This window comes from Terrapene carolina, unplaced genomic scaffold (genome assembly GCF_002925995.2).
Source record: "Terrapene carolina triunguis isolate 2854851 unplaced genomic scaffold, T_m_triunguis-2.0 Scaffold194, whole genome shotgun sequence".
Classification (NCBI taxonomy): domain Eukaryota; kingdom Metazoa; phylum Chordata; order Testudines; family Emydidae; genus Terrapene; species Terrapene triunguis.
The window spans coordinates 12,076,686-12,100,064 of NW_020664545.1; the positions used below are offsets into that span (position 1 = coordinate 12,076,686).

A 23,379-nucleotide genomic window follows, 5' to 3' on the forward strand; every position below is an offset into this window, starting at 1 on the left:
CTGGTTGGCTGGCGAGCGCGGCGGTCCCGCCCCGGGCCACATGGGCTGGGAGTGCGGGCCGCCGCGCATGCGCCCGGCTCGCCCCGGACCCATTGTTGGGCTGGGGCTGACGTCCTGGGCCTCTGGGAGGAGCAGGGAGGGGGGGCGGCAGTGGGGGGAGGCGGGGGGCGCTGCTCGCGGCAGCCCCTTCTAGCCCTGCGGCTGCCGCTGGATGCAGGCGGCCGGCCGGCGAGCAGACAAAGGAGGCGGCGGCGGCGAGGGAGAAGCAGCAGGAGCAGGAGGGAGGCTCGAAGCGCAGGCGGAGCTGTCAGCCCCGGGAGAAGGGGACCGGCCAGCAGCGGGTCCCGGCTCCCCTTGGTTCGCCTCGGCTCTCCAGCATGCCCAGCTCCATCTACCAGCCTGACGGGGGGGAGGCAGCCCCCTGCCCCCCTCACTGCCTGGGGCTGCGGAGCCGCCCACCGCCGCCTCCGGCCGCGGGGGCTGGGCAGCAGGGGCACGACGAGCCGCCGCTGCCGGAGTCCGAGCCGGAGACAGGAGGGCAGCAGCCCCCGCCCGAGCAGGAAGAAGCGGCAGCAGCGCTGAGGTTTGCCCTGGACCAGCTCTCCATCTTGGGGTTGGAGGAGGAGGAGGCAGAAGAAAGGGTGATTGAAGAAGGAGGAGTGGAGGAGGAGGTGCTGGAGATTGGGGATGGAGGGCTGGATGAAATGGACCATGGCTCAGGGCTGGACAGGGGAGTTGGGATGCTGGGGGGGCTGCCAATGTTGGATCCAGATGTGAGCCCCTCCACCTCCAGCACCACTTCCCCTCCAGATGTGTTCAGCAACTTTCACCCCCACCTGGGCCACCACCACTCCATCTTGGCTGAACAGATGAGCATCATTGGAAGCAGAAAGAAGAGCGTGAACATGACTGAGTGTGTCCCTGTCCCCAGCTCTGAACATGTAGCAGAGATTGTGGGGAGACAAGGTAAACTTCAGCGGCCTTTTTTCCTTTTGTTTTACCCATTGTCTGTGTGTCTTCCCTTGTACCCCTTCAATTCCTCCACTCTATTATAGGCAGCTTTTCAGTTTTGATACCTTCAGGTAACACACTATCTAAAATGGAGAAAGGAGAAGATGCAAGTCCATGAGTCTGGTTAATAAGCCAAAATATCTATATATATGTCACTTAAAATATTCCCTCTATATGTACTGAGAGATTTTAATAGATCCTATATATGTAATTCGTGTCTAAATAACTTGACTTGGGAACCAGAGGACATTGGTAGATTTGGAGAGAAATGGAGATTCCTGTAGCTTAAATACTCCTGGGCCACTGCTCTGTACCAGTATCTAGTTAGAAAGGTGTTTGCCTGTCTTTTGGAGAGCCATGGCATGCACAGAAATGTGTGTTCTATGTTTTTTTGTCCCCCCAGACAGCAATCAGAAAGTATGAGATGCACTGGCCCATCCCAGTTTTTATTTGGGTCAGTTTTAGTCTTTGTTTCTTTGTGCTGAGGAGTGTGGAGTGGAAACTTGTTAGAAATAAAACCCCTTCAAACTCTTTATGTAGAGACACTTTTAATTCTATTGATTTTATGAACAAGCCCTCTCTCTGTGTGCCATTTTAAAATGACTCTACATTTGTAAATATTTTACTAGAGTTTGCTGTTGTCTAAACTATATAGGCCTGCTACACACTGTGTATATTACATATATACACACCCACAAAGTTCTCATGTTTACTGGACTTCTCAAGTCTGTGGAAATAGACTGTAAAGTATAAATGACTATGAAATAGATGAAAATACTTCCATTTATTTGAATGATTTCCCCCCACACACACTTAATGTAATATTTACTATCAGCCTTAATTGATCTCAGTTGGATTCTTAATTTCATCTACTAATTTAAAATATGTTAAACACTTGAGATATGAAGTAGCTGTGGAGGGGCGTAGGGATCCCTGACTGCAAAAAAATCTGTCACAAAAGGACACAAGGGCACGCCTCAATGCTTGTGGTACTTAGCCGGGTGTGTGCCGGGCGCGTTTTGTTTCTTGAAAATAAAAATATATTTTAGTCTTTAAAGTTACTTAAAGAAAAACGCAAAATAAATAAAATGGGCATTTTTAGTATCAAAAATAATTGTCGAGATCTTAGTCTTGCCTGTTTGCAAACTGACCTCCAGTGTATTTGGTCTGAGGTGCAGCCTTTCCTCCCTCATCTTTCTGCCTTGACCTCTGACTGTTGTCTCTCTTTGTAGGTGTGTGGCTCATGGTGATCATTTCATTTTAATGGATAGGATTTGTGGGGCCCTTGTGCATTTTTCATGGGTGGAAGTGGGGTAGTGTGGCAGCCCCATTGTTCTCTTTGTTAGCTAGAGCCATGCTGTGATTAGCATGATGACATCATACTCTCTGCTTCCCATTGGCCTGCTCCCAGAGCTCCAACCCACTTCCAGGCATACACAATCCCAATTTATACCAACTGCTCATGCTCAGCCTCAACTTTCTGTGGTTCCCTTTCTATTACTGGAGGCTGTGCTGAGAGCTTGTGAAGCAGCGAAAGGTGGGCGTGATCGCTGTACGGATGATACCTGGGTAACTGACTCCTGGGTCAGAGCATAGCAGGATCTCGCTGCTTCTTGGCCAATGCCACAGGAACTTAATCTCTGATGGGTTGTAGCCCACGAAAGCTTATGCTCTAATAAATTTGTTAGTCTCTAAGGTGCCACAAGTACTCCTGTTCTTCTTGGGGGATAGATTCAATTATCTAATAGGTCTTTTCTATCTCTAACTGTTAGGATCCCAAACCAGAGTCCAGTGCCCTTTCAGTAACTCAGATTTACTGTCTGCTTGGGTGACTGAACTATAGAAAAGCCACAATTCCAAGTCTCATCAACCCTTATTAAGTTAAACTTGTGTCTCATTAAGTTGCGTGCTCCTAGTCCTCCCGGAAATACTTGGTGCAGAGGGAAGCCTGGATGCTTGTCAAACTCTAGGCACTGGTGTGGTTTATGCAAATACGCTGCAAGGTCATTAATAATCAATGTGATTTAGGAGTGGCATGCTGTGAGGGAGAGAGCGCCCTGGAATAGCACATGCAAAGGCTGAAATGGGATAGAAACTTGGGTTCGTAACACTGACGGAATGTAGTTGCTTCCACTACCCCCACCCCACAGGGTAAATATTGAAATACCTTTTAATTTTATATTTTTCTGTTTTTTCCTCTTTCCGTGTTCCCTGTCTCCCCCATCTCCCAGCTCTTCCAGGCAATTGGAGCCTGATTCAGTTCTGCTCTGCGGCCCCTTTTCTGTCATAAAGAAGTAGTAGGGCTGGCAGATTCAGCTCTGGAGGGATTCCTAGGGTGCCATCAGGTTGGTGTTGCCCTGGCTGTGTGCCACCTCATGGAGGGGCATGTCGGGACGTTTCCAGGGGAGAGGGGATGTAGCTATTCTCAACCACCAGAAAAGCCCTTGAGACAACAAATTAGGACTGTTTTGAGGCTGCTCCAACTTGCATCAGAGATCAAACTGGATCTGACCCAGCCCCAGAATAGGGAAGGCACAAAGGTGACTTCACTTCCTCTTGGTCCTGCATCAAGCTCAGCTTGAGTGCAGAAATGAAATCAAGCCCTTCCCATTCAGGTTGTCTGCTTGAAATTCTTGGCTTTGTGCAGATCTGTCTTGTACCTTTCCCCAGACATGGGATCTAACTTTCCACTGTGCCCTCAACCCTTTTTGGGAAGTACAAGTAGTGCTCTTGTGGTTTTGAGGCCCCCTGCGCAAGTATCTCTGAGCCTTTTTTAGCCCCACCAGAGGGATGAGAGCTGTGGTTTTAAATGGCTGGGGCTTCTGTGCATAACTGCAGTGTCTTAAGAATCTTTTATGTCTGCATGAAACTGGTGTGAAATACAAGCTCCAGAATGAATTGGGTACCAAGATCCCTTGATCACTATGGACACATGAATATTAATCCTTACAATATGCTTCTATGTTAAAGTCAAGTCTACTTTAGTAGGATGGACCTTTCACCCCAGTGAAGTAGAATTCCCAATTAAGAGAAAGTAGCAGAGATCCGTTGCCAGTGTTCTTTAGTACAGGCCTTCTCAACCCTTTTCTTTCTGAGGCTCCCACAACATGCTAGAAAAACTCCACGGCCCACCTGTGCCACAACAACTGTTTTTCTGCATATAAAAGCCAGGGCCAGTGTTAGGGGGTAGCAAGCAGGGCAGTTGCCCGGGTCCCATGCCACAGGGGGCCCTGCGAAGCTAGGTTGCTCAGGCTTTGGCTTCAGCCCTGGGTGGGGGGCTCAGGGCCCTGGGTTTCAGCCCCAAACAGTGGGACTTTGGTTTTCTGCCCTGGGCCCCAGCAAGTCTAATGCTGGCCCTGCTTGGTGGCCCCCCCAGGGGGCCTCAGACCCCTGGTTGAGAACCACTGCTTTAGTGCCTAGTCTGGGCTAAATTACTAGAGGTAACTGATATCTTAGCTGAGGGTGGAAAACCCTCTCTTTGCCTCAGTTTCCCTGTCTGTAAAATGGGGAATTATTTTGCCCACAGTCACACAGTGAGCCAGTGGCAGAACTGGAACTAGAATTGATGTCTCCTAACTCCCCAGTCTGGTGAGCTGACCACCGCAGAACATGGCCTTAGTGCAGTTTAGGCATCCCCATTTTACAGATGAGGAAACTAAGACCAAGAAGTTAACTGACTTTTCCTGGGCCTGAAAGATTGTTTCTGAGCCAGGATAAGAATTGAAGTGTTACTGTCTCCTAGATCTGTGCTTGGACTACTAAGCCCCACCTCTATGGCTATAATATATTCCTTCTGTGTTACGATTCCGTGTTGTAAACCCTCTCTTTGCTCCTTGTAAACCCACCTTGGCTCCTAAATCAGTTGTAATAAGGAAAATGAGCATGAGGCGTAGTGTGGGAAATGCTTTGTTGCAGGGATGTTTACAAGGATGAATGCACCATGGGCCCCTGCAGGCGGAGAGAGCAATGGAAGGGTCATGGGTGAAATCAGTTTGACCTAAGCAACCATTGGACATTTTATCCACATCACACGCTCGCTGTGCAGTCAGTGTGTGTATTCAGGGGAAAGCCCTGGACTTGGAGTGTTGCAGATCAGGATTGAGGAGCATCGGCAGAACAGAGGTTGGGGGGAGATCCCAGAGACTGAATAGCGGTGGGGGGTGGGAGGGGTTGCACATCTGAATTGAGGTGCATCGGCAGAGCAGAGGTTGGGGGGAGATCCCAGGGACTGAATAGCAGTGAAGGGTGGTGGTGGTGGGGTTGCACATCTGGATTGAGGTGCATTGGCAGAGCTTTTCACACCAGTTTTTTGGAGCAAGGACCGTGCCTTCCAATATGTCTGAAGCCCACCTGGCCCTTTGTGGGAGTAACTGGAAGGCAGATACCAGCCCTTGGCTGTACTGTGTGTGTTTAGTTGCCTGGCTTCCATAAGCACCAAACTGAACTATCACAATAGACTGAGTGTGAAAGACTTCAAGAGCCCCGTCTGTTGGGCAGCAGTTTCCCCATCAGAAATACGTTGTTCACTGTGACTCCCCATCCCAGGGCGAGAGGCGGCTGGAGCGGTTTTGGGGAAGGTGCCCAGCGGCTGTGCGTCTTCCCACAAGCTGCCTGAGAGTGGGGAGCATAGGGCCCTTCCCCTCTCCTCCGCATCCTTACTGCTTCGGGTGGCACACGGCGGTACCAAAAAGCAGCTCAGCCCAGAGGGATTATGTTGTCATGCCTTTGCATGCAAACCCGTTCATGAATCTGGCTGTGGGCGGGGCCGGCTCTAAGGAGCGCTGTAGGCATTAATTGCAGTAATATGGTCGTCTTTTGAACCAGCAAAAACCATAGCAGTACTAATGAAATCAGTGCTGGGCGGGGGCGGGGTTACTGGAGCAGAGGAATTGATGGAGGTTACTGGCCCACGCTTCTGACATCCCCTCTCTTCAGCTAGGCACCAAGTTACCATTGATTGGAGCAGGGAAAGGACTCCTGGGTTCTATTAGCTCTGACTCGGAGTTGAGGTGTGACCTTGGGCGAGTCACTTCCTCTCTCTGGGACTCAGTTTCCCCATTTGTGATATGGGGACAGTTCTTATCTCGGCAAGGGATTTAGAAGAGTTGACGTTTGTACAGATCCTTGGAGGAAAGGTGTTAGAGAAGGGTGAAATACGGCCGCTGTTTGACCTCACTCCAGGAGTCCCAGTAGTTCCAACACTGAGAACATGCTGTAAGACCACGAGTCCCAACTTCACATGGGTGATGATGTATTGCTCTCACCTAGGCCCGCTAATGATCTTCCTTCTGTTTTACTCCTCTCTCTCCTTTCTGAGCCCTAACCCAGCTCTTCTCTCTGCCTTCACGCCCAGCATGTCAGATAAAAGGAGCATTTTATTATATCCCTTTATGTCAGTCTGAAATTTCCTTCCCAAATGTGTCTTCCCCTTGGTCTGAGCTCAGGGCCAGAAACACCTTGTGCTATTACAGAGATCTCCGATCACTGCATTATCTGGGTGCTAATCTTTATTCTACACTGCAACTCCTCCCCTTCCCCCCCTCCCTCCTCACAGTAGCAAGTCTCAGAAGCCAGGTCAACTGACTCGGGTTTGTGCTGGGCTAAAAATAGCAGTCTAGATGTTCCTGCACGAGCTCCGAAACCCAGCAAGGATGGTGGGTCTCGGCGCCCCAGCGGAAATGTTTACGCTGCTGTTTTTAGCTCCATAGAGAGACCCCGAGTCAGCTGACCCAAGCTTTGAGGCTATGTCTATACAGCAAAGCAAAACCCGCGGCTGGCCCATGCCAGCAGACTCGTGCTTGCAGGGCTCGGGCTGCGGGGCTGTTTCATTGCTGTGTTGACTTCCTGGGTTGAGCTGGAACCCAAGCACTGGGACCCTGCCACTTCACGGGGTCCTAAAGCCTGGGCTCCAGCCCAAGGCCAGATGTCTACACAGCAGTGAAACAGCCCTGCAGCCCGAGCCAGCTGGCATGGGCCAGCCACGGGTGTCTAGTAGCTGTGTGGACATACCGCAGGCTTTTTTTGCAGGGTAGATGTATCCTGACTTTCTCCGCTGTGGCCTGAAGCAAGTGGCTCGGTCTCCCTGTCTCAGCTTCCCCACCGTCTGGAGAAAGCACAGAGGTACAGCACACGCCTGCCTTTCCCAGTGGTGGTGTAAGGATGAATTCATTACCATTTGCAAGGCGCTTTGGAGCTGAAGAGTGCAACAGACGTGCTAAATGTGATTGTTCTCCTCCTCTTCATCTAGCCCCAGCCCTGGCCCCTCTTGTGCCAGCGTTGTTCTGTTACACAAGGGATTGCAAGCGCTGTACTGCTGACGGTGGCATGAGACCTTGGATCAGGGAAAGGAGGTGGGGATGTGCATAGCAACTAAGCTTGAGCAGCCGGGGCTAGTTGAGATGTGCTGGCCAGGGTCTTGCTAGAATAGAGGTGGGCAAACTACGGCCCGTGGGCCACATCTGGCCCGTGGGACCGTCCTGCTTTGGCCCTTGAGTTCCCGGCCGGGAGGCTAGCTCCTGGCCCCTCCCCTGCTGTTCCACCTCCCCTGCAGCCTCAGCTCGCCATGCCGCCAGCGCTCTGAGCAGCGGGGCTGCGAGAGCCGCCGGCCTGCCCCGGTGCTCTAGACTGTGCGCGGCGTGGCTGGCTCTGGCCGGGCGGCGCAGCTGCCAGTCCTGGTGCGCTGAGCGGCATGGTAAGGGGGCAGGGAGTGGGGGGGCTGGATAAGGGGTAGGGGGTCCCAGTGGGCAGTCAGGGGACAGGGAGCAGAGGGTGGTTGGATAGGCGTGGGAGTCCCAGGGGGCTGGGTGGGGGTGTGGATAGGGGTCTGAGCAGGCAGGAGACAGGGAGCAGGGCGGTTGGATAGGTGTGGGAGTCCCAGGGGGCCTGTCGGGGGCGGGAGTGTGGATAGGGATCGGGGCAGGCAGGGGACAGGGAGCAGGGGGGGTTGCATGGGGGTGGGGTCCCGGGGGGGCGGTTAGGGGCGGGGTTCCCGGGAGGGGCCGGTCAGGGGACAAGGAGAAGGGGGGGTTGGATGGGTCAGGAGTTTTGAGGGGGGCAGTCCGGGGGCGGGAAGTGGGAGGGGGCAGATAGGGGGGCGGGGGCCAGGCTGTTTGGGGAGGCACAGCCTTCCCTACCCGGCCCTCCATACAGTTTCGGAACCCCCATGTGGCCCTCAGGCCAAAACGTTTGCCTACCCCTGTTTTAGAGGTTCCCAAGGGGCTGGCCCAGCAGCTAGTGCTGTAAACGTCCCTTGTAGGTGAGCCCGGCCCATCCTCAGACTTGCCTTGGTGCTGCTGGGGATGGCAGCACTGCAGGCTGGCCTGTGTTTGGTCTCGGGGGGTGCTAGAGGGTAACTGTAGCCATGCTGCGTACCAGCCCCTGCCTGATGGATGCTAAAGTGGAGTCAGCCGGCTTCGTACAGAGTCTGGTGGGACAGGAGCTGCTGATGTGTGCTGAAGTGAAAGGAGGGGGAAGCAGGTGGAGAGGGGCTTGGCCAGACCAAAGGCAGGAACAGAGAGACCCAGCTTTAAATGAATTCAGCAGCTGTATCCCAAACCAAGGCAGAAAGGACCTATTTCCCCTCCCTACTGTCCAGCTCGCCTCCTGGTCCTGTGCTCTGTCCTTGGGGAGCCAGGAGCATGGGGGTGACATGCTTGTTTTGTCCCACAGCTCAGCGCTGGCTTGCATTTGGGGAGTAAAGACATAGCTCAGGCAGCCTGAATCCAAACAGTTCTTGCCTGTGGGGCAGCACATGGCCTGGACAGTGGGGGGTGATAAGCCATGCAGTGTGAATAAGACAGTTACTTTCCTCAAGTCCAAGCCTGAGCCAAGAGCAGTAAACCCAGTGTGTGAATGCAGACTCTATGCTTACGGTGCAAAGGGGACTCTGATTTGGAGCAGTCCTGCAGCTGTGGCCACGCTGCCCTAGCTAGGAATGTCGGGGAGATATTTTCTACCCCGGTGGCACTTCGAAGTGAGAGACTCTTAATCCCGCTCTGGTTTCTCACCATCATCACCCCAGGTCAGTTTAGAGAGGCGATGGGCTCCAGCAGCTGCTGCCCCACCCCTGGCGTTCGTGAAGTGCTCCCCGCTGAGAAGGAGCCCCAAGCATGTCATGCATCCCGCGTCTCATGATGCTTTGCATAGCCCTGGTGACTTGGCCAGATTCCAGCTTGGGAACCTGCATTCTGCCTCTGCCCTGTTTCCACTGTTCTTCGCTTCCTGTCCTAAATGGATGGTAACTTCTTAACAGCGCACAGCAACGCTGCGCCATTTCCACCCCAGAGGTGGGTGCAGTTCTTAAGTGGCGTCTGCGATTCCTGTGTGGGGTTCTGTACATTAGTGTCTCCCTCCAAAGTGCGTCGTGATCCCTCAGGGATGAAAGGCACAGTGTCTGCGTAAGATGATTATCACGATATATGTGCCTGCTATTGAAACGTAGCCGTTCTGCCCTCGCAGCACTGCAGGAGGGGCCGTGGAGAGAGCCGCACGCCCATTTAAGATGAGACGGAGGAATTTGGCCAAATAGCAGAGTATAAATGTCAGCAGGTGACTGGGGCTTGGAAGGGAGGATTTCAAGAGGAGCATCCCATTTAAACCAGTCTATTGAGTCGCCTTTGCTGGGTGGAGATGTGGGTCGGGACCAAGCTTGGCCGCTTGGTTTGAATACAGCTATAGCCACCTTCGCGCCCTGCCCTGCACTGAGCACTAGAGCACGTGCTTAGAGTGAAGCACCTGTTGACATGCTGTCCCGATCGAGCCTAAGTCAGGACTGAACATTTTCTTTTAGGACCCTGAAGTGAAACGTAACCTATTGCAGCTGGAGATGAGGGAACCTCTCGGCGTGTTTGTCAAACCAAGCGGGAGCGAATGGATGAGTTACAAACTGGAATGTCGCTGCGAGTGGTTCCCCCGGGGGCCGGGCGAGATTCGCTTTTGTCTGTAGTAGAAATGCGGATCTAACTTTGTTGTTCGACGTGTAGCAAAGTTTGTGCCCTTCTCCTCCCCTCCCCCCACTGAATGATCGACCCCCCCCCAAGCAGCGCAGCCTTGTTCTGTGTTAATACCGTACAGCAGCGCGGCGCAGCTTACCCAGCTCTCTGAGGCAGGGAGTGGCTTGTGCTCTGTTTGTACAGCGTCTGGGCCGTGACTAGGGCTCTTAGGTGACCTGCAAATACTACGTGTAGCCACACCGCCACCTTTGGGAACGTTCCTGGCCCCTCTACAGCTCTGACGGGCAGCTCGCCTTCTCCCTGTTTGGCACAGCAGGCCTGCCATTCAGCCATTTCGTCACCCTTTGGATCAGGGCGGTCGATACCGCTCCCTCCCCAGTGGTTTCTCCAGACAGTACGGCTCCCCTCTGTCCTAGCTCTCCGGGGCTGTCCGGCCCGTCTGCATCCCTTCCTCCCCTGCCCCAGTGCTCCGCTTTACAACCCTTGCCCTCTTCGCACCTCTGCTGCCCTGTTCCATCCTTAGTGAACAAAGACCCCTCCCAGATACTGGCGCTCTCCCTGACATCCCAGCTGCCCAAGGCAGTGCAAGCTGCTACATAGTAACCGTCCCTGCATAGGATACGGCCTCCTTTGTGTGCCGGATCGGGATTCCTGAGTGTGCTAACAGATCTGTGGCTGCTCTCTACGGAACCGTGGCCTGCACGGTTTCCCATTGCCCAGTGCTCTGTGCGTATACTGCAGTGTAGTCTCAATCCCCAGCGTGGCTTGGTTTCTGGCTGTTACTTAACTACACGTCTGTACAGGTTTCTGTTGTCTATTTTTTTTTTAGGTTGGACCTGCCCTTGCAACTTGTAAATTACAAGCCGCTCAGTCTCTATGTCTGTGTTAGCCATTCACCTCCTTAGCAGCTGACCCTCTGCACTGTGCGAACTCCCTCTGAAACTCTTCTCTGGCCATTTACTAAAGGCCTGATTCAGCAAAGCACTGAAGCACGTTCTTAAGCTCCATTGGAATCTGAGGCCCGGGCTACACACAGATTTTATACGGATATAACGGTGTCCGTTCGGAGTGGGGTTTATTTTCCCAGTGTCGTTATACTGGGAATGCCCTGTGTGGCTGCAGTTCTGCTGGTATAAAAGTGCCTAGTATTGATGTGGCTTATTCTCTTTCCCATACAGGAATAAGCTATGCGGGTATAGCTTTGATACCAGTAGCACTGCAGCCACGGTAAACCGGACCCATCTCATTAAGCACGACAGAAGATACTCGCTAGTAGCAACATACTCGTTCCCTTTTGCGGTGTTGCTCCTAAGCAGCTGTTGCTGTTACGGGGCGTTTCATCTGACCAAAGGCAGCCTGCTTTTTCTGAGACGTAAAAGAACTCCAGTACTCGCTAACTATCTATAATTGCAACAATGCAATGTATGTTTGTTGTTGTTGCTACAGTATTGCATTAGTGTACAAACTGTACATTTTAACAGGGGCTCTGTTCTGCATTTGTAGCCCACTAACATATTGTAGCAATAAAGTGGTATTCATTGAGTTAACGTTATAAAAGTATCAAGTTTTATTTTTATGTTTTGAGAACAATCAGACATCGACCATGATAACAAACACAGCCTCTTTGTTCTTACTTGTGAACATTTTTTGTATTCGCACTTAACTGTAATACTTCGTATGCCCTGTAAGTCACCCTGGATAAGGGCATCTGCTAAGCAAATACATAATACTGTAATAACCTAAATTAAAGTAGTATTCCACATCCAAATGCATTCTGTTTATACAGTATCCACTTGTAAATTAATTATGAATGGATAAACTCATGTCAGGTGAAAGAACTCTGTTAATTTGCTCTGCTTCTTCTCAGTCACAATTTTGATTTGAAGATGGAATTCAGTGTCCCCAAGAGACCTGTAGACCCTGTCACGTAGTCCCCCTAGCTGCGAAAAGTGCCAAAGTTTGTTCAAAACCTTCAACAGCTTAGAGTTGGTTGGAGGTGGAACGTCCTCAAAATCATCCTCACTCTCTTGATTATGATCCGTTTCATCAACACACGCTCGTTTCTCTGGCCTCAGTAATTCCTCATCGGGCAGCTCTCCGAACGTGAGCAGATCCTCAGCCGCAGCAGCTACTAAATCCGCTTTTTCCACGTTGACTGGAAGTGGGACATCGTTCAGGGGGGTCGACAAACTCTTCGACATCCTCGTCTCGCCCACCTTCCACGGCACAACAAATTTGCCTTTCCTGAAACAGTTGGACATTGTTGTCGGCTTTACATCTTGCCAGGCCTCAGCGATGGGATGAACCAATGAGTTGAAGAAGGGAACGTGAAGGACCAACAAATACTGCTCCATTCCCACTGTAACCTACTACAGAGAATTCTTTCCTGGGTGCTGGCTGGTGAGACTTGCCCACATGCTCAGGGTTTAGCTGATCGCCATGTTTGGGGTCGGGAAGGAATTTTCCACCAGGGCAGATTGGCAGAAGCTCTGGAGGTTTTTTGCCTTCTCTGCAGCGTGGGGCATGGGTCACTTGCTGGAGGATTCTCTGCACCTTGAGGTTTTTAAACCACGATTTGAGGACTTCAGTAACTCAGACATAGGTTAGGGGGTTGTTACAGGGTGGGTGGATGAGATTCTGTGGCCTGCATTGTGCAGGAGGTCTGACTAGATGATCATAATGGTCCCTTCTGACCTTAAAGTCTGAGTAACCAGGATCCGGATTATCCCGATTCGGTCTGCTGTTTGCGGCCTTGGTTTCCAGGGTGTGCACAGGGTGCATGACGAGAATGTAGCAGCACTGACCCTGCGTGTTCTAAGGGTATCGCCCTCCTCTCCCATTGCAGAGGGGTTCCAATTCCCTGCTGTTCCACAGACTCTGTGTGACTTGGGCGAGTCATTTCGTCCCTCCCCACCTCAGCGTGGGATCTGTAAAAGGGGGATGATGCTGGTAACCTTGGACTGTGCTACACAGATGGTCATAATGGTCCCTTCTGGCCTTAAAATGAATCTGTGGGTGCTCGGCACGTCAGGAGGCCTGGCCCCAACCCTGTAACCCCTACGGCACTACAGAGTAGTCTTTCCCCAGCTCATATTGAATTGCCCTGGGGATTAGACGCCTCCCCCATGCAGCAACGGTGTCATCCAGTGGCCACTAGAATTATTCAGAGAAAGGTATTTCTTAAGGCGTTAACTAGAGATAGATCTGGGTGGTGCTTGATTTGTGAAGTGGCTGCGTCCCTTTGGGATTTACCCTGGTGATGATGGAAGTTCAGGTACATTGTACCTGTTCCAAGAGCGTGGGTTTTCCTACCAATCTCGGTATGAAACCTCTCTTGCTGAGGGCTTCTGCCTTAGCCAGAGGAGTGGAGTTTGGTTTTATTTTGGAGCAGTTGTATGAACTCTCCCCTCTGTTCTGCACCCAGCAATAGCATCTGTTTCAATGACCTCACAATAGAAGCACCCCATTGGTGCAATGCGCATGCTGGAGGCTGGCGTAACAGGAAGTGAGGAATGGCACTGTTCCTGGGCCAGAATAATAGGCAGCCCTTTGATGCCAGGCTACAAAACATTACTGGGAGCATGGCCAGCCCATGTGCAAATACAGCAGCCCTCTTGCACCAGCGGCTGCCATTTTGGACTTTGGACCTCACTGAACCTTTCAGAAGCTCCTGATTTTTTTTAATGCTCCCAAGAAACATGTGAGAGGTTTTTAAGGGAAACGTTTCAAATCCCAGGTCTGAGGATCGTCTCCAGAGGAGCGTGCACTGGACTCCGAGCCCCACTGCACAGCCACCAGGCTTCCTTCCTTTACAGCATCCGCTTTAACCCTGCATTGCTTGTGAGCCCGATTCTTCCCTGCTATCACTTACACCTGTGCAAAGCAAATGTAAAGCACTGCCAGAGCCCAATGGCAGTATTTTACACACCCTTTGCACGAGGTACCCGGTGGTGAAGAACCAGCCCTATATCTCATAGGGGAGGAATGCAGTGAGCGTGGTATATATAAAATACTCACTGTTAAAATAACATAGCCGGCCTTACTGACAGGTGCGCTATCCCGTTCACATCCGGCTTTGCTTATGGAAAGCAGGCAGCATAAAGGGTGAAAAGTAAAACCTAGAATCATAGAAGATCAGGGTTGGAAGGGACCTCAGGAGGTCACCTGTCCAATCCCCTGCTCAAAGCAGGACCAACCCCAACTAAATCAGATGTTGCTGATCAAAGACCTCGGGCCTGATTTGGAACCCTCGTGGCTTCAGTCGGCTTTGGCAGGAGCTGGGGGGTGTTCGGCACCTCTGCAAACCAGGTTCTTAGGTGCCTTAGGGGTGTGAACAGAGCAGGGGGTGATTACCGCCTCCTTCCCTTGTGCCGTTCAGCTGATAGCTCTTGCCAGGAGACCCCAGAATCCTGATCTCTGCTGAATGAAGGAAGTGATTTACCCTGGGGTAGCTTCAGTGGCGTAACAGCCGGGATGCATCTCCCCTTTAACATTGCAGATCAGCTCCGTACTAAAGGGTGCAGTGAGACCATTAATAGTTTGGGATTTGAAAAGTTCTTACTGAAATTCCTGGCCCAAAGCTCTGTGTGGGTGAACTCTGCGCTCTCCTGTTTCTAGGGGATCAAGTCCCAGAACTTTTCTCTTTTTTGCTACTGCATTTCATTTCCTAGCAATCTGTTTGAGTTGCATCCTTTCCCTGATGGAGGCAGAGCCAAGGGAAATGCATGGAGAGAGAACCCTGGCAAGATCACTAGCGTAATGAGACTTGAAGGTGGGTAGGAAACTTCCTTCAATGTAACGTGTGGCCAGCATCACGTCAGCCTAGAAGTGTAGATGCATTTTTATCAATGCGATGGATGCATTGAAGCAGAGCTACTGTACAGATGCACCAGCCATCTTGACGTGGTAGGCTGATTTCCATGTCACTACGTAGCTGTCTCACAACAGTGCTGATTCCTAGGAGCAAAGCAAACAGCGTGTGTATGTAGTTCTTTCCTGTGGCCGGCGAGAAAGGCAGAAGGCTCCCTTTCATTGCAGGCTTTGTGCCGGTTCCCCCAACCTCTCATTGCATGGGATTGAGCCGCTTACTATACCCGGTGAGATTCGAATGAGCACACTACTCGAGAGTGCCAGAGATGTGAGTTTTTCTCCAAACCCAGGAGTAACAAAAGCCCGAGGATCCTCAGCCCTGAGTTAGCACTCTACCAGCCGTGCCTCTTGAAGGCAGCATGATCGAGTGGTCCCAAAATGGGACAGGGAGTCAGGCAACCTGGGTTCTGTTCCTAACTCTGCCACTTATTTGCTGTGTGACTTTGGGCAAAGTCTCCTAACCTGTCTGCTCTTTTCTTTCACCATCAATAAACGGGGGAGAACATCTGCCATGGTGGCAACTGCTTTGAGATCTTCCGGTTAAAGGAGCTGCTTGTAGGCCTGATGGTTCATCTCCACGCCCAGAGTGTTACCCTCATCTCACAGATGTGGGAACTGGGACCCAGAGCAGGAAATGGCTGGCTGCAGGAGACGCAGCTGTCAGGGACACAGCCAGGCTGGTAATTCAGGAGTCCCAGCCTCCCAGACCCACTTAAGCAGACTAAACCTGGCCGCGCTGACCAACCCATAAATATACCCACCCAGCAGGCTACTGAATGAGTCGTGTCCTTACAGCCCCTAGCCATAAATACACCCACCCAGCTGTTGCCCTAAATTAGTGCCAAAAAAACCCCCACCAACAGAAGAGACAAACGCTTTTCAGTTGACATTCAACTTCCTGCATACTCTGACCATGGTGCGGCGCTTTGATTCTTATGATGTCTCCCAGAGGCTGGCAGACGGAGTCCAGTAGGCTGCGAGAGGGGATGAACTCAGGTGTGTCCTCCAATCTGAGCCCAGAAACGCAGCCCTGTGGCCATTCTGGCTGACCACACCTGGCATGCCGTGTGTGTGAGAGAGAGAGAGCCCCTCGAAACGGCGCTAACAGGGCCCCCGGGCAATTAATCTTCACTCCTTTGATCAGGGAGTGTCATCGGCTAGTTGGCTCCCCTGACAAATTAGAGGATTGGGCCAAAAGAAACCTGATGAGGTTCAAGAAGGACAAGTGCAGAATCCTGCACTTAGGACAGAAGAATCCCATGCACTGTTACAGACTAGGGACCGAGTGGCTAGGCAGCAGTTCTGCAGAACAGGACCTAGGGGTTACAGTGGATGAGAAGCTGGATATGAGTCAACAGTGTGTCCTTGTTGCCAAGAAGGCTAACCGCATTTTGGACTGTATAAGTAGGGGCATTGCCAGCAGATCGTGGGACGTGATCACTCCCCTTTATTCGGCATTGGTGAGGCCTCATCTGGAGTATATGTCCAGTTTTGGGCCCCACACTACAAGAAGGATGTGGAAAAATTGGAAAGAGTCCAGCGGGGGCAACAAAAATGATTAGGGGGCTGGAGCACATGACTTATGAGGAGAGGCTGAGGGAACTGGGGCTTTTTAGTCTGCAGAAGAGAAGAATGAGGGGGGATTTGATAGCTGCTTTCAACTACCTGAAGGGGGGTTCCAAAGAGGATGGATCTAGACTGTTCTCAGTGGTACCAGATGACAGAACAAGGAGTTGCAATGGGGGAGGTTTAGGTTGGATATTAGGAAAAACTTTTTCACTAGGAGGGTGGTGAAGCACTGGAATGGGTTATCTAGGGAGGTGGTGGAATCTCCTTCCTTAGAGGTTTTTAAGGCCCGGCTTGACAAAGCCCTGGCTGGGATGATTTAGTTGGGGATTGGTCCTGCTTTGAGCAGGGGGTGGGACTAGATGACCTCCTGAGGTCCCTTCCAATCCTGATATTCTATGACTGAGCAGCTTCCATAAGTAAAATCCAGCTGCATCTGTTAGTTAGGTTTTCTTTCTCCTCACTCCCTGCTGCTTCCTCCCTTCCCCCCCAAAAAAATTCACATCTGGGTGGGTGGGGAAAACCCCGACATGCCAAGCATCAGCCCCCTGCTGTGTGCAGCAGCTGACATACCAAGCCCTCCGAATGGCGATGGAGGGGGACGTGAGGAGGAAACAGCCTGGCATAGCCATAACTCGCAGGCAGTCAGCTGCATCTAATCCTGAACTTGTGCTGAAACCAGCGTTCACTCTGCTGTAATGTGGGGATCTGCTATAGGTCACGCTGAGCAGACTTAGCCACAGGCCAGGGCTGGAACATACCTTAGGCACGCAAGTGACTTTGGGGCTCGGGCCTCCAAATCTACATATTGCCAACCCCAGAGCTAAATTCTTTGCAGTGAGCAGGTTTGCTTCTCTGCTTTATTTGCTGTCTTTTATAGCACCTAGAACAAGAGATCTGTAGTGGAGCCAACACCCCTTTTTGTCTGCTCCACTCCAAGACTTAGGGAGACCCCGGGTTGGTGACTCTGGGCAGTGCCAGCTGGAACTTAGAGAGACCGAGAGAACCACAGGGTCTGTCTGTCTGCAGCAGACTCAATACAGAATCCCCTTTACATTCAGTCCAGCACAATTCAGTCTTTCTCTGAACACTACAAGTCACTGGGTGCTTTAATCCAGTCAAGATCTTAGGCCACAATTCTTGCAGAGGGTCCATCTGACTGTATCATTACTGCCACGTGGAATCCCATTGCAGTCACTGGGTCTCCGTGTGGGAGTAACTGTATTGTAGCTCCTCTCCTGATGGAGGAGGCCCAAGAGAGTGGCATACATCTCTTTCCTTACTCACCCCGGCTATAGGAAATATCCCCACTGCGGCTAGTACCACAGAGTCTTGACTGAGGTCTTGTCTACACTGAAAACTAGCTCCAGTGTAAATGCTCTTTATTTGGTCCCCCTGATGCAAACCCCTAACGTAGGCACATTGCACCAGCACCAAGTCGGGGTCGCTCTCTCTGCTGAAGCACCATTGGTGTAACACCAGCATAAGCCCTGCTGTGCCAGCTCGGCCCTGCGTATGTCAGAAAGGTTGCATCAATGTAACTGCATCAGTGCGGTCACACCAGTCTGAATATCCTTCATGCACGGGCCTGGAAGGAAGCTTCCTGTTCTGTTTTATACACCGTTGTGCCAGAGGAGCGTAGTTATACCACGCTCATCACTGTAGTATCCGAGCGCCTTCCAGTTGTGCATTAAGCGCCCTGACCCTACACGTCACATGTTGTTTCTCTCCTTCTCTTCCCAGGAGGAGAAGCTTGTGCAGGATCGTGTCTTGTTCTGGTAGAATTTTAGGGCCCTTTTTAGTTATTTATTTATTTATTTATTTTAATATACATGTTGCTCTCTATTTATGTTAGAGAAGCCAGGTCAAAGAAATGCACCCGGCACTGGGAGTGGAAGGTTTGTGACGTTCCTTAGTTCCTGGGGGAAGTTCATTCCACAATCTCGGACCAGCCCCCGAGAAAGTTCTGTCCCCCACACAGATGAGCTGATGTTAGTGTGTCCCATTGGGCCAGAGAAATGCAGTTGTCAGCTACAACGAGCAAAGCTGTTGACCACAGTTGTCATCCTGGAGTTTTGTCATGATGTAGGCTTTGGGAAAGCATAGCAGCCACCCAATATGACCACCTTGATTGGCTCTAGGTTCTATGCATGATCTCCAGAGCCGGGGAGTCGTCTTGGGGCTTTTTAAAACTACTTCCCCACTCCTTTCTCATCCTGCATAGACGGTCTGGTCCCCAAGCTCCTTCTCAAGCTCAGAACAGCTGGTTGGGTCCCGGGCTTTTGTGACACCTTGATGCTCCTGTTTCAAATGTGAACTCATTTCTCTTGTTGGCTTCTACAGAGTTGAATGTATTTAACCACTGTGAGAGAGCTCCTGTTGGATAGGGCCGAGCCGCAGTCATTCACACAAATGACCAGGAGACCCCTTTGTGAATGACTGGCTGAATTTTGTAAGTGATGAATTAACGTGATCAAAAAGCAAGGATTTGGCATCTAACAATGCACTCTGCTTGCTCATTTTGACAATTTTCAGTTTTAATTTTCTGACGCACTTAATGCCCTTGTCAGCGTGCTGTGGTATACTTCCTAAAAGCAGCCATGACCTGACTATCGCCTCTTTGCAGGGATGTGGTGAAAGGAGACCCATTTTATATGCAGATTACTACGGTTCTACAAAGCCTAAACCTTGGGCCTGGTCCAGTGGTTAGGGCTCCAGCCCTGGGACTTGGGAGAGCCCTGTTCAAGCCCCTGCTCCACCACAGACTGTCTATATGATCTTGGGCATGTCAATGTCTCTCTGTGCCTCAGTTTCCCACCTATACAATGGGTATAATAGCACTGCCCTGACGCACATGGGTTCTGTGATGACAAATGCCTTGCAGATTGTGAGAAGCGCTGTCACTACAGTGATGTGGGGGACATATGCCTTAGATTGATAACCTGCCTGACAAGGGTCCTTCTAACATATCTCATGGTGTTATCAATATTTACTGGTGACTCTCTTGGACTGTCTTTTTGTTCTGTGTTTGTACAGTGCCTGGCATGATGGGCTCTTGGTCCATGACGGGCTGCGAGGTGCTGCCGCAGTACAGTTGATTGATAATGTTTTGGGTTAAACCAAAGCTTGGGCAGGCACAGAGGATGTGGGCTCCTCTGCCTTCATGATTGGGAACGAAGGGCAGGAGACAAGCCTGGTCTCTAGATTTAGAATGTGTCACTTGTGTGGATTTTGTTGATCCGAGTGCAAGTGGCGCGAACACAAATCGGGCATAGTGGGACTGTAGCTACCGGAAATGTATCCCCAGAGAGGGTTCTGATCGGCGTTAAGGGAGTTACTCGTTGTATTCCAGTAGCCTCTGGAGGCCACAGCTGAGATCAAGGCCCCATTGGGCTAGGCGCCCTGCACACACGCAGTGAGAGATGCTCCTTGCCACAAAGAGCTCACTAAATAGACAAGACAGACAACAGGTGGGAGGGGAAACAGGGGCACAGAGCGGGGAAGTGACTTATCCAAGGTTGCTTAGCAGGTTGGTGGCAGAGTTGGGAGTAACACCCAGGTCTTCTGAGTCCTAGGCCGATGCTCCATCCACTAGACTAGCGGCTCTCAGACGATTGTACCCCTTTCAGGAGTCTGATTCGTCTTGCGGACCCCCAAGTTTCACCTCACTTCAACACGACTTGCTCACAAAATCAGCTCTAAAAATACACAAGTGTCACAGCGACGATTCCTGAACAATTGTTTCCTTTCTCCTTTTTACCCTATAATTCTAAAATAAATCAATTGGAATATAAATGTTGTACTTACATTTCAGTGTGTAGTATAGAGAGCAGTATAAGTAGGTCATTGTCTGTATGATTTTATTTGTACTGACGTCACTAGTGCTTTTTACGTAGCCTGTTGTAAAACTAGGCAAATCTCTAGATGAGTTGATGGACCCCCTGGAAGAGCTCTGCAGACCCCCAGGGGTACCCGTACCCCTGGTTGAGAACCACTGGGCTAGATCACTCTGCCTGACCCAGAGATCTTTGAGCCAGAGCTGCATATATAGGCCCTTAGCTCAGCCCCTAATTAACATAGCCCCGCCTGTGGAACTCCTAGTGGACACGTTCCCTGTCCTCCATTTTGAATTCTTCCTCCAGGCAGAAACACATGAATTTTTTTAGACCAAAAGCAAAGGAAGAAGGGAAGAAATTCTCCCAGTGTGTGTGTCTGGACAGGGGGTCTCAATGGGGCCACGACGAGAGGCTAACAGGAATACACGTGCTAATAAGGGGAACTGAAGAACTAAAAGATGGGCATGGCAGAGAGAGGGCAGATGGGGGGGGGGCGAGAGGGGGTCCCCTTCTGTTCAGCCTGCCTGGGCCTGGTCTCTGTTTAGATAAACACCCCCCACCCTCCCATCCTTTGGTCACTGGAGTGCTCATGGGTCAGGGTCATTTCAACTCTCCGTGTCACAGGCTGCTCTCGCTTAGAGTTTGCTGCCTCCTGAGCTCCGGGAAGACGTTCTCCGGCTCCAAATACAGGAAGCATTGGGATTTAAAAAAACCCAAACGGGTCACTTCTCTGCCCCTTCTCGAACCCGCTGCTGAGGTAAAAGTAACTCCTGTGCCTGCTTCCTCGGCCACTTCCTTCCAATCCATCTCTGAGGGGGAAGGCCACCACCTAGGGCAGCTGTAACTATTAACTTGGGCGAGTGTGTCTGTCTCTGTCCCCTTGACCTTGCCCCCACCTCTCCGCCCAGGGTGCACCCCTTTTTCCTCTGTGTTCACCTGTTGCATGTTGTCTCACTCCTTGATAAGGAGCTCTCTGGGGCAGGGACCATCTGTGTCGTGTTTGCACGATGGGGCCCTGATCCCTGGTTGGGGTCCCGAGGTCCTGCCCCAGCGGACATGGCGACGGGGGGGTCAGCAAGCCTGCGTGTTTCACGCTAGCCCATACCATTCACTAGAAGTCAGGTGTAACTTCCTGGCTGTGAAGCGTGAGGCCTCCCCTCTCGGAAGGTTTCCCGGTTGTAAGTGTGAATTCAGTGACACTACTGCATCGTCTCAGGTCTGTTGGCTTACACGGGCAGCAGGGTGCACTTAACATGTGTCGCTTTTCTGTCTCCTTTGCATTCCAGGCTGTAAGATCAAAGCCCTGCGGGCTAAAACCAACACCTACATCAAGACGCCAGTCAGAGGGGAGGAGCCCATCTTCATCGTGACCGGGAGGAAAGAGGATGTGGAAATGGCCAAGAGGGAGATCCTCTCAGCTGCTGAACACTTCTCCATGATCCGAGCAACTCGCAACAAGGTCAACGGCCTGACGGGAACCGTGCAGGGTCCCCCGAACCTGCCAGGGCAGACCACCATCCAAGTGAGAGTCCCCTACCGTGTGGTGGGCCTGGTGGTGGGGCCCAAGGGGGCCACCATCAAGAGGATCCAGCAGCAGACGCACACGTACATTGTCACGCCCAGCCGAGACAAAGAGCCTGTCTTTGAGGTGACGGGGATGCCCGAGAACGTGGACCGGGCCCGGGAGGAGATCGAAGCCCACATCACCATGAGGACAGGCTCCTTCATCGACGTCAGCGCAGACAACGACTTCCACTCCAATGGCACCGACGTCTGCCTCGACCTGCTGGGCAGCACGGCCAGCCTGTGGGCCAAAGCCCCCAACCCCGCCCGCAGGCCTTCGGCCGGCCTTCGCAACGACAGCCTGAGCTCCCTGGGCAGCACCTCCACCGAATCCTACTACAGCGGCCGGATAGCCGACGCCAGCCCCACCAGCCCGTACAGCACCAGCAACGGCTTCAACTTCAGCGAGTCCCAGGCGCCACCACTCAGCTCCGAAGACTCTGACTTCGGCTTCGATTTCCTGGCCCTGGACCTCACCACGCCCACCACCATCTGGTCTCCCTTCGAGCGCTCCAACCCCCTGCAGGCCTTCAGCAGCTGCTCCTCCATCAACGGCTCGCAGAGACGTAACAGCAGCATCAGCAGGACGGCCACGCCCCGGCACTCCCCGACCCTCCCAGAGAGCAGCGTCGCCCTGGACCACCCCCTAGCCCGTCGCATCCAGAGCGACCCGGTCAGCACCTTGTCCTGGCTGCCCACCCAGGGCTCGCTCTCCTCCTTCTCCAACAGCACAGGCTATTCCTCCTCCTCCTCCCTGCCGGGCAGCATCTCCGGCACCTCCGGCTCCCCCACGGATTCCAGCAGCTCTGACGGGCACCGGAAGAGCTCCCGGGAGTGCATGGTGTGTTTCGAAAGTGAGGTCATCGCTGCCCTCGTGCCCTGCGGCCACAACCTCTTCTGCATGGAGTGCGCCATCCGCATCTGCGGCAAAGCCGAGCCGGAGTGCCCTGCCTGTCACACCCCAGCCACTCAAGCCATCCACATCTTCTCCTAGCTGTCCATCCGGAGTCCGATCGGATGGGCCCCCACCCCCACCCCTCTCCCTACAACACAGCTTTTTAAGAACTTTTAACTGTTTAAATCAACCTTTTTATTTAAGGGATTGGATTGGGACTGCGGGTGGGGAGGGTGAAAGACCATGTTTCTTGCTGGGTAGAAAGCTGGAGAGGAAGATCGGGGGGGGGGGGGAGAAGGGACATGGAAAATGACAGGAAAGAGGGGTGTGAAATTGCAGAAGGGAGAAAAAAAATCAAATGTTTACAGAATAGCTTTAACTCTGAACCCAGGTGTGGAGGCTGGGGAGGAGAACGAGCGGCTGTTCTTCAACAGTTCTTTCCAAATAACAGTATTCAGTTTGCAAAGTGAAATAAACAGAAAGAAAAGGTCCGGTTGCACTTTTTATTTTAGGACACACAAGGGTTGTCTTTATTTTTTTAAAAGCATTTTATTATTATTATAATTTTTTGGTTTTTTTGTATGTAGTTATTTTTTTTGGACGGTTCTTGACGGTTCTATAAATATATCTATATTTTTTTTGGTAACAGTTTTATCTTCTATTTTGCCAATGTGAAAGCTGCCCACAA

The 23,379-nt window shown here is 51.8% G+C and overlaps 1 protein-coding gene across 1 annotated transcript; it reads left to right on the forward strand.

Moving 5' to 3' along the window:
• The first annotated feature begins 277 nt into the window (after positions 1-277).
• Positions 278-22,956, forward strand: MEX3D (mex-3 RNA binding family member D). The gene is made up of 2 exons (XM_024218385.3): positions 278-966; positions 21,520-22,956. Exons 1-2 carry the CDS (start codon positions 378-380, stop codon positions 22,788-22,790), a joined length of 1,860 nt encoding a protein of 619 aa, XP_024074153.1. The 5' UTR covers positions 278-377; the 3' UTR covers positions 22,791-22,956.
• The last annotated feature ends 423 nt before the right edge of the window (positions 22,957-23,379 follow it).